General features: G+C 61.0%; 1 protein-coding gene across 14 annotated transcripts in view; it reads right to left on the bottom strand.

Moving 5' to 3' along the window:
• Nucleotides 1–13,116, bottom strand: part of MFNG (MFNG O-fucosylpeptide 3-beta-N-acetylglucosaminyltransferase) — a 45,910-nt gene extending 32,794 nt beyond the window's left edge. For 4 of the 14 annotated variants that reach the window (XM_070506913.1, XM_070506914.1, XM_070506915.1 and 1 more), the window contains exons 1-6: nt 12,628–13,115; nt 7,442–7,490; nt 7,060–7,162; nt 6,485–6,638; nt 3,454–3,539; nt 1,505–1,670 (exon numbers count right to left, since the gene is read on the bottom strand). In XM_070506913.1, coding sequence (XP_070363014.1) covers nt 1,505–1,670; nt 3,454–3,539; nt 6,485–6,638; nt 7,060–7,162; nt 7,442–7,490; nt 12,628–12,882 — 813 coding nt within the window. In that variant the 5' untranslated portion in view covers nt 12,883–13,115. Of the gene's footprint in view, nt 1–1,504; nt 1,671–3,453; nt 3,540–6,484; nt 6,639–7,059; nt 7,163–7,441; nt 7,491–12,627 lie in introns of all 14 variants that reach the window. The other 10 variants (XM_070506924.1, XM_070506923.1, XM_044780073.2 and 7 more) reach the window with 4 other exon arrangements.
• Between the last annotated feature and the right edge of the window lie 1,515 nt (nt 13,117–14,631).

The raw sequence follows: 14,631 nt of genomic DNA, 5'->3' as shown, positions 1-14,631 counted from the left end.
GCAGGGAAGGCCACACAGGCATTGTGAGGGCACAGGAAGCCCTGTCTCTGTGCCGAAAACTCCTCAGCCGGGGGTGCATCACTGCCCATCCCCGAGGCATTCGAAGCCTGTGGAGCATGTTCATGCCCAAACCCCATCTGTGCCCCACAGTCCAGCCCACCCTGGAGGCTGGGACGATTCAAGAGGGAAGGCACCTTTCCAGGAAGTTCTGGCCTAGAAGGAGGTTTCCTGAAACTCGGAGGGGTTTTGGCCACTCTCTCCCCACCCAGAGCGCCAGGCTGCTCCGCAGGCAATGAGGACGCGGGATAATGACCCCAGCTGAGTGGCAGTCAAGCACAGTGGTTAAAGCCTGTGGGCTGAGGGGCCACCCAACCAGGGTTCAAATCCTCCGCTGCCCTGTACCAGCTGTGTGTCGTGGTTAGGCCCACGCTCTGGGCCTCAGTTTCCCCATCTGTAGAATGGGTATAGTATCCACCTCGGGTGCATGTCGTGAGGAGCCAGACAGCTAAAGAAGATAAGGCCCCCAGTGCGGTGCCTGGCACAGCGGGTGCTCTGAAAACCCCAATCAGCAGGGTGCCCTGGGCTTGGCTACCCCAAATCCGCCCCGCTTTCCTGGCTTCATGCCCCGAGGTCCCAACAGGACCAACCCCACAACCTCAGTTCCAAGCCTGGCGAGCGTGACGGGCAAGCCTTCCTGAGAGTGCGGCGGGGGAGGGGGGTGGGCAGAGGGAGAGGGGACGGTCTGAGCACCCAGACCCAGCTGGATCTGGCAAGTCAAGCCAAGCCCTGGGCTTCTCAGGTATGCGGGCCCATAAAGGTCCTTTTTGGTTTAACCAGTCTGTGACGCCTCTCTGTCGCCGGCAGCCAAAAGAGTTCTGACTCACATGGTTGGGCGGAAGATCCCAGGGGCTTCCCAGCCGGGACCATCTACAGGGCTGCAAACCCACGAGCGGCATCCACAAGGCAACGCCAGGTGGGCCTCGGCAGAGTCATTCCCTGCCGGGTGGGATGGGGCCCCACCCCTCCCCCAGCCTGACATTAAGCCTGAGAGACCTCACTGAAGACCCGGTCCTTCCCAGAAACACCCGGGTTAGAAGGACAGCAGCGAGCAGCGGACAGGTGAGGTTTGATGCAGGAGGGGGCTGCCGCCCGACACTGCTGGAAAGGGCAGGCTGGCCCCTTCAGAGGGATGTAGGGAGGATGGATGACTGAAGGCTGGAGAGAGGGACAGGAGGTACGGGGGGAGGGGACCAGGGTGGCATGAACCTGAGGACAAGCTTCATCTGTCTGTGTAGGTCCTTCCAGCTGGAATTCAGGAAGCAGAGCAAAAAATTTTAGCATCACAAATGCCAGCCCTTGAGGGTTAAAGGTGGAGAGGGCTGAGTCACTGACCTTAAGGACCTGAAGGGGGTCCTTTGCCACCCTGGGCCTCAGTTTCCCCATGAATAGGGGATAGCCCACACACGCGCCTCCCCCACTGCCACCTGCCCCAAGGTCAGCTCACCTGCTCCGGGAGCTGGGCCGCCCCCAGCAGCTGCAGGGTCTCCAGGTGGGAGTGGAAGAGGGGGCTGGGCTGCAGGCGGCCGCCCAGCTTGCACTCAACGATGTAGCCCACAGTGCAGTCGTCAGGCAGCCGGATGAGCGCAGACGTGTCCACGAAGCGGGGGCCACTGAGGGACAGAGCCGTGCTGTGGCCACTGGCCCAGGACCTCCACACCTAGAACCCTCCCTGGCCCCCAGAAGGCCCACCCTCCATCCTGGCCAGCTGCAGACCAGAGCTGGGCTCTAGCATCTGCCTCTTGCATACTGTGGGACCTCAGCAAGTCACGAATTCGGGGAGCCTCAGTTTCCTCTTCTGTGAAATGGGCATGATAGTCCCGCCCTCCCAGGGCTGGTGTGAGGATTAACAGGAGGGCTGATGAGGTGAAGCCCTTTATTTATAGGGACATATGTATACCTCCCTTCCTTTTCATTCATTCACTCACTCCTTCATTCATTGCTCAGCTGGAGCATCTGCCTGGTGCCAGATACCAGCTAGGGCTGAGGACACAGAGAAGAAACACTTCGTGCCATCAACAGCAGCCCCCTTCTGGAGGGAGACAGACAGACGAGCAGGTCGTTTCAGAGGAGGACTGGCGCCAAGTCAGAGGGAAGCAGAGGCCTGAGGGACACAGGGAAGGAAGGCGGGCTTCCCAGAGGAGGTGGCAGCCTTTCGATTTGCTTTGTATTTAATCGTGACAGTGGCAGTCTATAAAGAGTCCTGCAGGATGAGCCAGGAGTCGAGGGGGAGGACAGTGTCCCAGGCAAGGACATCACTTGACTGCACTGAGAGCGTTAACACCCCTGGGGGCCTGACTGGGCAGTCTCCCCACTGCTGCCCAGGACGGCTGGCCGAGGGGCCGAGGGGGTGTGGAAACCCACCTTCACTGCCCTCCCCAGCTGCATCTGCCCACACGAGGTGCCTTTTTCTAACTCACACAAAGGTGCCCCAGAGGCGGGCAGAAGACCCCAGGCCCAGGGCAGACCCCATCATGTGTACACACCTGAGGTCAACATGCGCTAAGACAGCATTCCTGCTCCCACGCAGGGCACGAATCCCCCCGAGGACCCCTCCCACCCAGGGCAGGGCAGCACAGGCTGGTGCAAAGGCGAAGCACGCAGGTCTTGGGGCCAAACCAGCGGCTGAGTGACCTTGGACCTGGGTGACCTTGGACCAGTCACTTGCTTAACTTTTCAGAGCCTCGGTTTCCTCAGCTGTAGAAGCAAGCCAAGACCACCTACCCCCTCAGAGGCTGTGACACCCTTGGTGGAGCACAGCCTGGCTCAGAGTCAACCCTCAATACAAGGTGGTGACACTGAAGTTGCTGGTAATAATAGTAATAATAATAACAGTCTGTCCAGGCAGACGTCAAGAGGCCAGGCCTTTGCCACTTCCTCTCTAGAATACCGGTGCCCCCAACCCCACACTGAGGGCTTCCACTCCCTCTAGGATCTCCCTCAATCTGGAGCTTACTAAGGTCACTGCAGTTCAAATGCCACCTCTTCCAGGAAGCCTTCCCTCCTCCTCCTCCCTCCCGAGTACCACTACACAGCCTTCACTTCCCTGTGCCAATGAGCAGTGAGAAGAGGGCTGCGAACAGGACCTAACATTTGCCTGGCGCCCACCAGGTGCCAGCCCAGACTTTTCTCCTTGAACAACCACAAGTTGTGTCTTCTCAGGTCCATTTTACAGATGGGGGCAGTGAGGCTCCAGAGCGTACACAACCCGCCTGTGTGTGGCAGAGCGCCCTAGGCGGGGCACCCCGAGGGCAGGGGGCAGGCCCTCGCTCACCACTGGGTACCTCCGTGACCCAGCGTGAATAAGGGGTAGTTTCTCCTGAGCTTGCTCTCAAGCCCTTCCTGCAGCAAAGGCCCCGCACACAGCAGCCAACTCCACCCCCAGTCCCCACTTACCTGGCCCATGGGGCCATCTTCAAAGCTAGTTTGCGGTTGATGCAGAAGCCGGCACCCCCAGTGGCGAACCAGAACTGTACCAGCCTCTGGGGGGAGAGGAAGGGAGGGCCAAGGGGTGGAGTGAGCCTGGGGTGGGGCGGGTGGGGGCAACAGCCTGGCCACCTCTCACCCCCAGTCAGCACGGCTCCAAAGCTCTTTATTTCACATCTCACTAGAGTCCTTCTGCAGTCTGACATTCTTATGCCCATTTGACAGAGAAAGAAACTGAGGCCCAAAGTCACGTAGCTAATTAAGTTTGATGGCATCACCAGTGAGACCCCAATCTGGCTGGATTCCGGTTAAAGAGGACGTGTGTTGTATCTGTCAGCCTAGCACACCTTACCCCTTTCCCCAGAGAAGTGTCTCTGCCTCAGCCCATGTGGTTCAGCAGGGGCTGCCCAAACAGGGCCCTGCCCCCCTAGGACAGAGGTGGGCAGGTGCCCCAGGAATGAGGATCACAAAGCCACACCCCTTGATGCAGTGATTGGCTCAGCGAGAGGCACATGACTTAGGCCAGCCAATCCGAGTTCTTCCCTGAGCTCTATAGGCTAATTGTGAGAAAGAGATGCTCTCTCCAGGGTCACCAGGCCAGGGACCTATAATCTTGAGGCCACCCACATGGCCACGTCCACCGGCCTCACCACTCCCAACTCCTGGGACCAGGAAAGCTTTTCTGCAAAAGGAGAGAACAAGGCCTCAGAAGGAGTAAAGAGAGAAGGACAGACAGGCCTGTGAGCCCCTGAGGCCAGCAAACCCCTTGACATCTCAATTACAGGAACCAATAACAGCCCTCTGCAGTTTAAACAACTCTCTGCCTCTGCCCAACATCACCACAACCCTGGGCCTCACCCCCTCCTCTGGGAGGACCCGGGAATTCACCCTAGATTTCTCTAAAGCTTTTTTTGGGAAGCACTGTACCCTTTCAGCTGCACCATCTCTTAATGGAACGAGTTCCCTGAGGTTACCTTCTCCCAAGTACACAGCTGGTGCTTCATTGATGCACGTTGCACGGTCTGGGTTATCCCCCATGGTGCAGCAGTGAGATGAGCCCTGGGCAGGGAGTTGGGAAGCCTGACTCTGGGGCCCCCGCCTCCTCCACTGCACAGCTGTGCAACCTTGAGACAATCACCACCCCTCTCTGGGCCTCAGGTATGTCAACTGTGAACACGTGCTCCAGTTCTGAAAGCCGAAGATGCTACTGGCCTGGGGGTGTGTCCTCCTCCTTAAGACCTCCATGAGCTTACTTCTGGAAACTCTGCCTTCTTAGAGAGAGGTCGGGGCTCAACACGGCAGAATGAATGGGTTCCTGAGGACCTGGCACACAGGAGGTGCCCCATAAGTGCGTGTGAATGAATGAATGAGTGCAGGGCCTCCGCTCCCGGATAATTACTGTAACAAAAGCAGTAACAATACAGGCGCTAACCGGGGCACTGACTGTGCCGAGCCCCAGGCTAAGGGCTGTGCCGCAGATGAGGTGAGCCAGGTGTCCAGAAGTGAGGTCACTTGCCCGAGGGCCCAGAGCCAGGAATGACCCCAAAGTGGATGTCTTGCCCCCTTTGCTGGGGGACCCCAGGGTCTCAACAGGCCGGGACACTTTGGGGCAGAGTCCTGGGATCCCACCCACGGTGGGATGCATGGCACCCAGGCACGTTGCAGGGCGGGGCCTGGGTGTGCCCAGCAGGGTGCTGAGCCTGCCCAGGAACAGGCTGGGAGATGAAGGCTGCACTGAGTCAGGTCCTGATCACTGACACTCACTCGTGTCTGGTACATGCCACGTCCCTTTCCAAGCACTTGGATAGATGACCTCACTTAATTTCTTCCTTGTGCACAACCACACACACCCTATGAGGTAAGGACTGTTATCACCCATTTCACAGATGAGCAAACTGAGGCACAGAGAGATGGGGTGACTTCAGTCAAGGTCACAAAGCCAGGAGGTGGCAGGGCTGGCGTGTGAAACCAGGGGATCAGGCTCCAGAGCGGAGTTCTCAAGCCCTAAGGCCAGGGCTGCGGTGGGGCGGGAGCCTGGGGGACCTCAGCTCACCCGGAAGCCAGCTCACACACACAGCCCCGGGCCCAGGAGGGTTTAATTAGGGCTCAGAGGCTGATTAGCTGCTGATAATTAAGGCTTGGTGTTCCCTGCTCTTGATTTTCCTAATGAAGCAGATGGTGGCCGAGGGAGGGAGAGAAACCCACAGCGGGCCGGCTCTTGCTCCAGGCACTGCCTCGAGAGAGGGGGCTCCCTAACTTGCCCTTTCCCTGGGCCAAGGGAGCCCCGGGGGCCTGGGCCATCCCAACACCAGAAGCCTGGGGGGCCCCGGGGACCGGGGGAGAACCTGAAACATATTTATACTAAAAAATTCTTCACTGTTTATCTGAAAATCAAATGTAACTGATATCCTCGTTTTTTGTTTATTTGTTTTCTAAACCTGGCAACCCTAATCAGTGTCCATTCAGGTCTGGAGCTGAAGCGGGCTCTGGGCCCCTGTTGTGCCCCGTGTCCACTCTCCAGCTGCTGGTTAGTGAGGCGGAGAGAGGAGGGTCCTAGGCGACAGGAGTGTTCGGGGACACCGGGCGGCGGCATTTACATCTGGCCCAGCAGTACTCAACCTGCACAACTGCATGAGCATACAGGTAGCTGGGAGCCCTGCCTGTGGGACCAGGACAAGCCACTGCTCCTCGGTGACGGAGGCCCTACTATGTGCCAGCTTCTGTGCCTTACCTGCTTCATTTCAGTCTCCCCATTTCAGAGAGAAGGAGACTGAGGATCAGAGGCAAAGCCACGGGCCAAAAGCACAGAAATGAGGCCAAACGCGAAACACAAAAACCCGGCCCCGCCCCGGTGCGCCCCCCGCCCCGCCCTACGCCTGGCCCCGCCCCAGGCTGACCCTGCCCCGGACTGACCCCGCCCCGCCGCCGGACTGGTCCCGCCCCTCCTGGCCCCGCCCCTGGGGCAGCTGTCCAGGGGCGGAGGAGGAGCGGAGGGACTCACCGTGCGGTTGCGGGGTCGCGGCTCGGAGGCGTGGATGGGCCGGTTCAGGCTGGGCCGGCCGATATAGATGTCGCGGGTCCTCGGGAAGGCTTTTAGCAGCTTCAGCAGCGCCCGCGCGTTCACGTAGTTGTCGTCGTCCACGTGGCAAAACCACCTGTGGGGATGGAAGGGGGGATAGTGAGCTTGGAGGGGGTTCCCCTGTGCCCCCATAGTCAGTCAACACACAGTTGCAGGGTGCGGGTGGGGGGGGCCTAACGTTTAAGGTACCTGTTAAGTGCCGGGTAGCATCTCGTGTAAGCTTGTAAGGAAGGTGTGCCCACTTAATAGGTGGGGTTCAAGATTCAGAGAGGTAAAGACACTTGTGCAAGGTCACACAGCCAGTGAATGACAGGACTTGAAGGCCTGCCCAGCCCACTGAACCCTGCCTGCCAGGGGGATGGGTGGTTGGAGTCCCGAGGCCCTACATGATTAAATTCATGGGACCCAGAGAACTTCCCTTTTTGACACGGCACCCCATTCAGGAACTGGCCTGAGGCAAAGGTCACGCCTACCGCAAGAGACCCAAGCATGCTCACCTCAGCCCGCTGGCCAAGAAGGCATCGAACTCAGCAGCCATCTTGCAGGACAGGGCGGGGTGGCTGTGCTCTGCAGAGCAGTTGGTGACCACAAGGTGGGACCCTGGCGAGGGGAGGACAAGTCAGGGGACCCCACCCAGCCCTGCCCACAGTGAGAATGCAGAGCAGGGCTCACAGACAGCCACGTGTCCAGGGTCTTGTCCAGCACAGCCCCTCCCCACACTCACACCCGTTTCCAGGGACGAAGCTGCCCCTCCTGGGCAAAGGGGAATCCCCACATGCCAAGGTGGACAGCCCTGTTTCCTAGGGGCCCCCAGGCCAGGGGACAGCCACCCCAGCTTTCCCCAGTGACAGCCGAGAGGCCCCCCCACACCAGAGTTACCCAGTCTCTCCTGGAGGCCTTCGTCCGGGCTGTCTGTGAAGATGAACGTCTGGGAAGGAGAGAGGCGTCAGGACCCCAGCGGGCCCAGGGCCGTCCCAGGGCAGCCCACTGCCCCCCACAGCCACGCCCCCGCGGGCCACCCATCCCACCCTCTGTCCTCCTTCAGGGACGGACACACAGCCCCTCGCAGTCACACACTCCTTTAGGACAACATGACTTTCTGCGCTACCCTGCCCCCAAACGACACACACAACCCGGCTTCTGTAGACACACAGCTTCACCGTGTCCACCAGCTCAGCAGCCTCGCTCGCACGCGGCCCCTACACACCAGCTCCCCCAGGACCCTGCCAGGCACACACCCTGCACACACCCTCTTCTATCTCACACACACATCGCAGTCCCGCTTGGCCCTCCACAGTCACATATTCACAACCCTAGACACTGCATTGGGAGACAGGCTGTGTGGACAGACCCACGCGCCAGATGCCACACCACTTAGGGAGACAGTCCCAACCCCCACGGCCACACAGACTCCCATGCAAGTGCGGGGGCCCTGACGCGTCTCAGAAAATTTACATCGCAACCCGCTGCAGCTCTCCCGGACTGGAGCTGCTCCCGCCGGGAGCTTTCATGTGCCCTGGCCCCAACAACCTCGCTGGACCTCGAGGCAGGTGCTGTGCTCTGTCCCCTCACAGATGGCAAACGGAGGCTAAGTGACACACGGAAGCTGTGGAGTGAGCAAGTGCCGAGCTGGGATTCGAACCTACAGGCCTCAGACCTCAGCTCGCCACCTCCCCAGGCGGGCGGGAGCCACTCAACACCTTAAGTAAACTGAACACACACTCTGAAGAGAGACAGGACAACCCTCAGAGGCGGCACGTGGAGGATGGAGACATGCCAGCCGGGTACTGGTCCCACACCCGCTCCACGCCCGGCCCAGCGAGTGCAGAGGCTCCCCCTCCGGAGCAGGTCCCACCGTCCACCGACCACATCCAGGGCCTCCTCTGACCCCTAGGCTGCCCTGCCCAGGGCCTGGGGCAATTTTGACCCCCCTTCCAAGGGAGGACCAAGGAGAAAGGACCCCACCTGTTTAAGCCCCCGACACCCCATCCGCCACTCCGGCCGCCCCGGCCTCGCCCCGTCCTCCCTCCAGGCTCTGGGTCTCCGACCGCAATGCCCCTCCCTGCTCATCCACAGGCCTCTCCCTCCTTTCCAGAAATCAGTCCTTCAGATCCGAACAGCCTCTGCCTTCAGCCTCAGTTTACCCGTCTGTAAAATGGGGAATTGTGGTAGCTGTGACACAAAGCGAGATAATGTGTGAAAGAAGAGGGAAGGGTCGGCAGTGAAGCTAGGCTCAGTTTCTTGTATATCAGGGGAAACAGAGGCACAAGAGGCCTGAAGCCACAGCTGGGCACAGGAAGAGGCAGAGGGAACCAGGCCTGTCTCCCCACGGAGAGCCGCTGTTATCTCTCAGTGGATTATTGCAAGACCTTGCCTCATTCCTTCAGATCTGTTTTCCTGTCAGAACCAGAATCAGATAATACACATACCCACCACCCCCGCTAACACCTTCTGTGGCTCCCTGCTGCCCTTAGGATTAAGGCCAGTCTCCCAAGTGTGCCCCATGAGGAGCCACCTGGCCCCTGCGCCAGATGCAGCCTTTCTCATCACTTCCTGCCTCACCCCTAGGGCTGCTCTTAAACCTGAAGTTCTTTCAGTTCCCCAAGTATGCCACGTAGACATCCCTCCAAGCCTTTGCACATGCTGTGCCCTCTTCTCTCCCCTTAACTCCCAGCTCAGTCATCACCTCCTCCAGGAAGCCTTCCCTGACACCCCTTCCATGTGCCCCGCGGCCTCCAGTCCCTCCTGATGGTAACAGCAACCCCTTGGTTATGCAAATCTATCCCCTGGTCTCTCCCACCACACAGTGCCATGCTGGAGGGCACAGGCCTGTCTGAACCATCTCCCTGTCCTGGCACCTGGCTTGCCCATGCAAGGCCTGGGCAGCGTGCACCTTCTGAGCCTCTCTCCCTGGGGTCTGTCTCCATCAGATTTGGCTAAGACTTGGGGTCCCTGAGTCTCCCTGGGGAAAGTGTTGGTGGCCCAATCCCAGCCCCTGGTCCTCTTTTCCATCCCATCCACTCCCTCGGTGATGCCATCCAGCCTCTCAGCTTCAAACCCCCTCAAGAAGCCAGAGAGTCGCCTGTGCGCCCCTCCAACCTGGCCTCTCCCCGGCTCTCAGATCCCCCTGCAGCCGTGACTTCTCCCCGGGGGCCCAGTGGGCGCCTCGGCGTCAGTGCATCAAGACTGATGCCCGAACGCCCCCAGACCCACCCTTCCCTCGGTCTTCACCATCTTGCTGGGACCCAACCCCTGGGGATCACCGTGTCCCCTCTCTTTCTCTCGCACCCACACCCAGCCTGTCAGCAAATTCCCCCCAACCTCCAAACCGCCCGGGACGCGACCTCTCCCCTCCAGCCTCCAGAGCCGCCCCGTGGTCCAGCCCCCTCGTCACCTCCTGCCTGCTTTGCTGCAGTCACCTCTGCCCCGGCCCCGTCTGTTTTCAACACCACCCCCGAGGGACCCTGAAAAATAAGGCAGGCCTTTTTTGCCCTGCTCCCTGGCAAACTTCTGCCACCAAACAGCCACCAGAGAGTGGAACTCTCTCGAGTTTGGAGCATGCACGGGCCAAACGGGCCAAGGAGTAAGCCCGAAGTAATTGGGGTGCGGGGGGGGAGTCCCGCAGTAGGGCCCAGGCTGGTATTCCGTCCCTGGGAGCCCGAGCTGGGCACAGAGCCGCGGGCAGGTTCCTCTGAGCCTAGGGCCGCACTTGATTTGTTTAGGGAGGGCCTCCTGACGAGGGTGAAACCCCACAGGAAACAAAGGCAGCCTGCTGGGGTCAGGGGACCGGGTGGCCAGGACCATCTGCTGCGGGGTGTGGGGGGAAGGGGGAACACAGTGCTGCTCCCTCAGCCCTCGAGGGGGCTGTAGGGAAGAGAAAGGCTCCCCATGGACCACAGAACATGCCTCCCCCGCCCACCCCTCGCCTGGGACAAAGGCCAGCATGTGAGCCCCAGCCCGCGGCCACAAAGGCCCACCTGCCACCAGGCGCCCTTAACCAGCTGGGGCCGGCGCCCGGCCCTGAGTTAACCAGCTCGGGCCCGCTCCTGCCGGCTGAGCTGAGAGGGGCTCCCAGACCCTCCTGTCCTGTGCAGATGGGGAAACTGAGGGCCAAAAGGGGGAGGGCCTGGGCCTGAGCCAAGGTCACAGAGAGAGAGAAGCCAAAGGTGGAAGCGAAGGGGGCTCAGATGCGGGGGCAAGAGTGGGCCTCCCTCTCTCCCGTCCTCCTCCTCTATCTGAGCATCCTTCCTTCTTTCAACTCTGCCTCAAAGGACGAGATTTCTAGACTCCGCCCCTTGCACCCGGGTCCAGCTGAGTGACTTCACCTCCCTGCTCTGCTTAACTGTGCTCAGGTTCCCCACCTGTAAAATGGGAATGTGTACTGCTCCCTGCCCCTGATCCCAGGGCTGTTGTGAGGGTTCCAGAGGCCATGAGTCCGTCACACAGCCCTCAGACACTGCGCAGGCAGGCGCCCCCACCGGCTGCCTGGCCAGCATGTGGGATTGAGCTCGGGGCGCTGAGGGGCGGCCGCCTGCCTCTCCTCTCCAGCCTGGTCCTGCCACGCCCCGCCACCCAGGCTGGAGGCCCAAGGACCCTCTCCTGTGCCCCACTGACCCGAGCAGCTCTGGGGGCCAGGGCTCGGCAACGAGGAGGGGCGGGTCCCACTGGGCTCTGCCCCGTCAGGCCTCTGGGGTGACGCTGGCCAGCACTTCCTCCTCCTTGTCCTCAGTTCCCTCATCCGGGGCAAGGGCACCACCATGGAGATCAAGACGGGACAGGAAAGGGCCTCAGACCACGTGAGGCCGTGCTCCGGTACACACAGACACGGCGCCACAAACAGGAAGGTCTGTGGGGAGGGCCAGGCTCAGCGGCTTCCGAGGGCGGAACCAGAGTGTCCCCAAGATGAGAGGCTGTGCAGGGCCCCCGGGAAGAGCCTGGGGTGCTGCGGGTCCAGCGGGCAAAGGGTTAATCGGGGGTGCTAGGACCTCAGGGCAGGAAAGTGGGGCAGGGGTCCCCTCTCCCCAGGGGGCCCTGGCGTCCTCCAGACGTCACATCCCCGCCTCCTTGGTCTCCTAGGAGCCCCTGACCTCCTCCGGAGGCTCAGTCACTTCCTCCCACTGAGCCAACCGCCAAAGTGGGGACAGCGTGTGTGTGTGTGTGAGTAAACCTGCCCCTCCACCTCCCCAGAGATGGTCCCCAACACCCCCAGTCACTGACTGCTTGGGGAGGGCACAGGCTGTGGGGAGAGGAAGAGCTGCTGGAAGGGACTCCGCTCGTCCGAGCTGCCTCCCCGGAAAGACAGAAGCCACAAGCCCCTGTCACCCACAAGCCTCTTGTCAAGCACGTCTGACACTGACACTTTGGCTCACACACACACCGTCCCACATGCCAGGGGGGCCTCTACCCTGACCTCTCGCCCACAATGGCCTCAGCCCCCGCCATCACCACACATACTCTCTCTGCCTCCCTAGAAAAATGCCCCCAGGAAATGAGCACGGGAGGTGAGTGCCGCTCCCCCGGCACAGCCTGGGCAGAAGGCCTGGGGGCAGGGCCATCACGAACTCTGAAAGGATGCCCCCTCCCCCGGCCCTCTCCCTGACCAGGCCCCACCTAGACGGTCCCCTCCTCTGTCGCTCAGCCCCTGGTCTCCATCTGCACAGCCAGGGCAGCAGGACAGCACCCAGGGCCTGGGGCAGAGTCAGGACCTCTCACAGCCTCTGCCTCAGCTGCCTGACACCCACCACTGCCCCCATGCCAGGCTGGGCCAGGGCAGGCAGAACAAAGCCTGTGCTGGAACAGCCATGGAACAGAGGGACCCGCAGGAGGGACCCGGGAGCCCGGGGCAGGGCCCAGCCTGGCCCCTGAAAGAGACAGAGCAGTGGGCCTGAGAAGCACCTGGCTTCAGGGCCAGCGAGGGCACGGTCAGGGCCACAGGAGCCCCCAGGCCTGGGAGGAAGGAGGAGTGGGCAGGTGGGCAGGCAGCTTCTCCCTCGAGGCCCCCAGGGACCCCAGCCCAGTAGAAAGCCAGGGGCCACTCCCCAGACCCCCAGTCGCCTGCTTGTCACCTGTTCCCGGGTCCTGGAGACCCACGTGTCAAGCAGCAGCTCCAGGCGGGAGCGGTGGAAGGCCCGGGTCGTCTTGACCGCGATGAAGACATCGTGCAGCTGCAGCTCAGGGGGCCGAGAGCTCGGCGGGCCCGGCTCGGGGGTCTCCTGCACGCCCTGAGGGGACAGCCTCAAGTGGTACCGCAGGGAGAGGAGCCCCATGCACAGAAGCGTGAGGAGGGCTCCGGCCAGGCCCCGGAGGAGCCGGCACTGCATCGGCCCTGGGACCCCAGACGGCTCAGCCCCCAAATCCCAACCGGACAGGGAGGGGAGGCTGGTCAGGCGGGGGCCCCGGCAAAGGCAAAAGTCTGGAGGGCATCGGGGACAGGCAAGGAAGGGAGCGGTGGGAGGTGGTGCTCTGGACCGGGAGGCCCAGCCGCCGGCGCCGCCAGCGCCGCCAGCCTTCCACCTGCTCCGGGCCCTCCCAACGGCGCTGGGGCGCCTGGCCCCGCCCCAGCCTCCAGCGCAGCCCGAGGGGCGGGGCGCCCCTAGGGAGCCCCAGAGGTGGCTGAGAAAGAGGCACAGCCCTGTCTCTGCCAGCTGCTGCGGGGGTGGGGGCAGCCAGCCCTCCGTGCCCGGATGGAAGCGAGGGCCTCCCGCCTGCCCGCTCCCCAGACTCCACTCAGCTCATTCAGCGCCCATCCGTGTTTTGCAGTACCCTGGTATCCAGCCTCCCAGCCTTTGCTCCACTGTTCCCCATCCAGGATGCTCTCCCCCGTCCCCTGCCATCCTCGCCACGTTCCCTCCACCAGGCTTAATTCTATTTGGACTTTAAGGCTCAGCTCAAGGATTCTCTCCTCCAGGAAGCCTTCCCTGGTGCCCCCGCCCCAAGCTCTGGGGCTCCCACAGTAGCCTGCTCAGTTCCTTTGGTCTTCACAACAGTGCTAGAATCGTGATTCCCGGTTTACAACTGAGCACACGAGGCCCAGAAGGATCTAAGATGATCCAGCAGCTCACGAGAGCCAGGAGGAACCCAGGTCTCTGGCCCGCAGAGGCCCATGAAGGCACCTGTCCTGCTGTGGCCGGCTGTACCCACTCTCACTCAACAGTCTTTATTGCTGCCTATCTCCCAGCCAGGCCAGTGGACAGACAGAAGCCTTCTCCAGCCACCACCTCTGCCTTGTTTTGCATAAGTCACTCCTGTCTCGACCTTCCTCCACCAGAACCTGCACTGACTGCCATTTCCCTGGAGCAAAAGCCAAAGTTCACACACCAGCCTCCAGGCCCTGTGTGAGTTGGCCCCCCTGTCACCTCCAACCCCACCTCCCACTTCTCTCTCCTTACTCCCTCCACTCCAGACGCACTAGGCTTCTGACCAGTCCAGGCACATATCCACCTCAGGACCTTTGCACACGCTGTTTCTGCCTGGGCCTCTCTCTAGAGAGAGACACACATCTCACTCCCTCACCTCCTTCAGGTCTTTAGACAAATGTCATCTTCTCCATGAGGCCTTCCTGGACCACTTTATTTAAATTGCAATCCCTTCTCCCCTCTCCTTCCAGTCCTCAGGCCTGTCCCTCCCAGGCCCCCTTTTCTGTGGTGTTCTCTCCATAGCACTTCATCTTCCAACCCTGTACATTTTACTTATTTATTGTCTGTCTTCCTTGAGAATCCCAGGGCAGGAATTTCTTCTTTTCATTCACTGCATCCCCAGTGCCTAGGTCAGTGCCTGGCACACAGAAGGAGCTCAGTAAAATTTGTTAGTTCAACACAACCAAGTACCAAGTGGCTGGTGACTGAACGGGGCCGCTGAGGCCCAACCCTGCATTAGGACCATGGAGGGAGAGGAAAGGAAAACCACCTCTTTGAGTCACCCTCCTTTGGGCCAGCCCCGTGCCAGGCCCCTTCACTGCCCGCATTCTCAGAACAGCATCCCCAAGGGAGGAGCCCAGGCTTTGTGCCACACAGACCAAGGTTCAGATCCTGACTAGACCCCTTCCTAGCTGTGTGACTCTGGGCAAGTTT

This window comes from Equus asinus, chromosome 4 (genome assembly GCF_041296235.1).
Source record: "Equus asinus isolate D_3611 breed Donkey chromosome 4, EquAss-T2T_v2, whole genome shotgun sequence".
Classification (NCBI taxonomy): Eukaryota; Metazoa; Chordata; class Mammalia; order Perissodactyla; family Equidae; genus Equus; species Equus asinus.
This window is presented reverse-complemented; position numbering and strand designations above follow the sequence as displayed.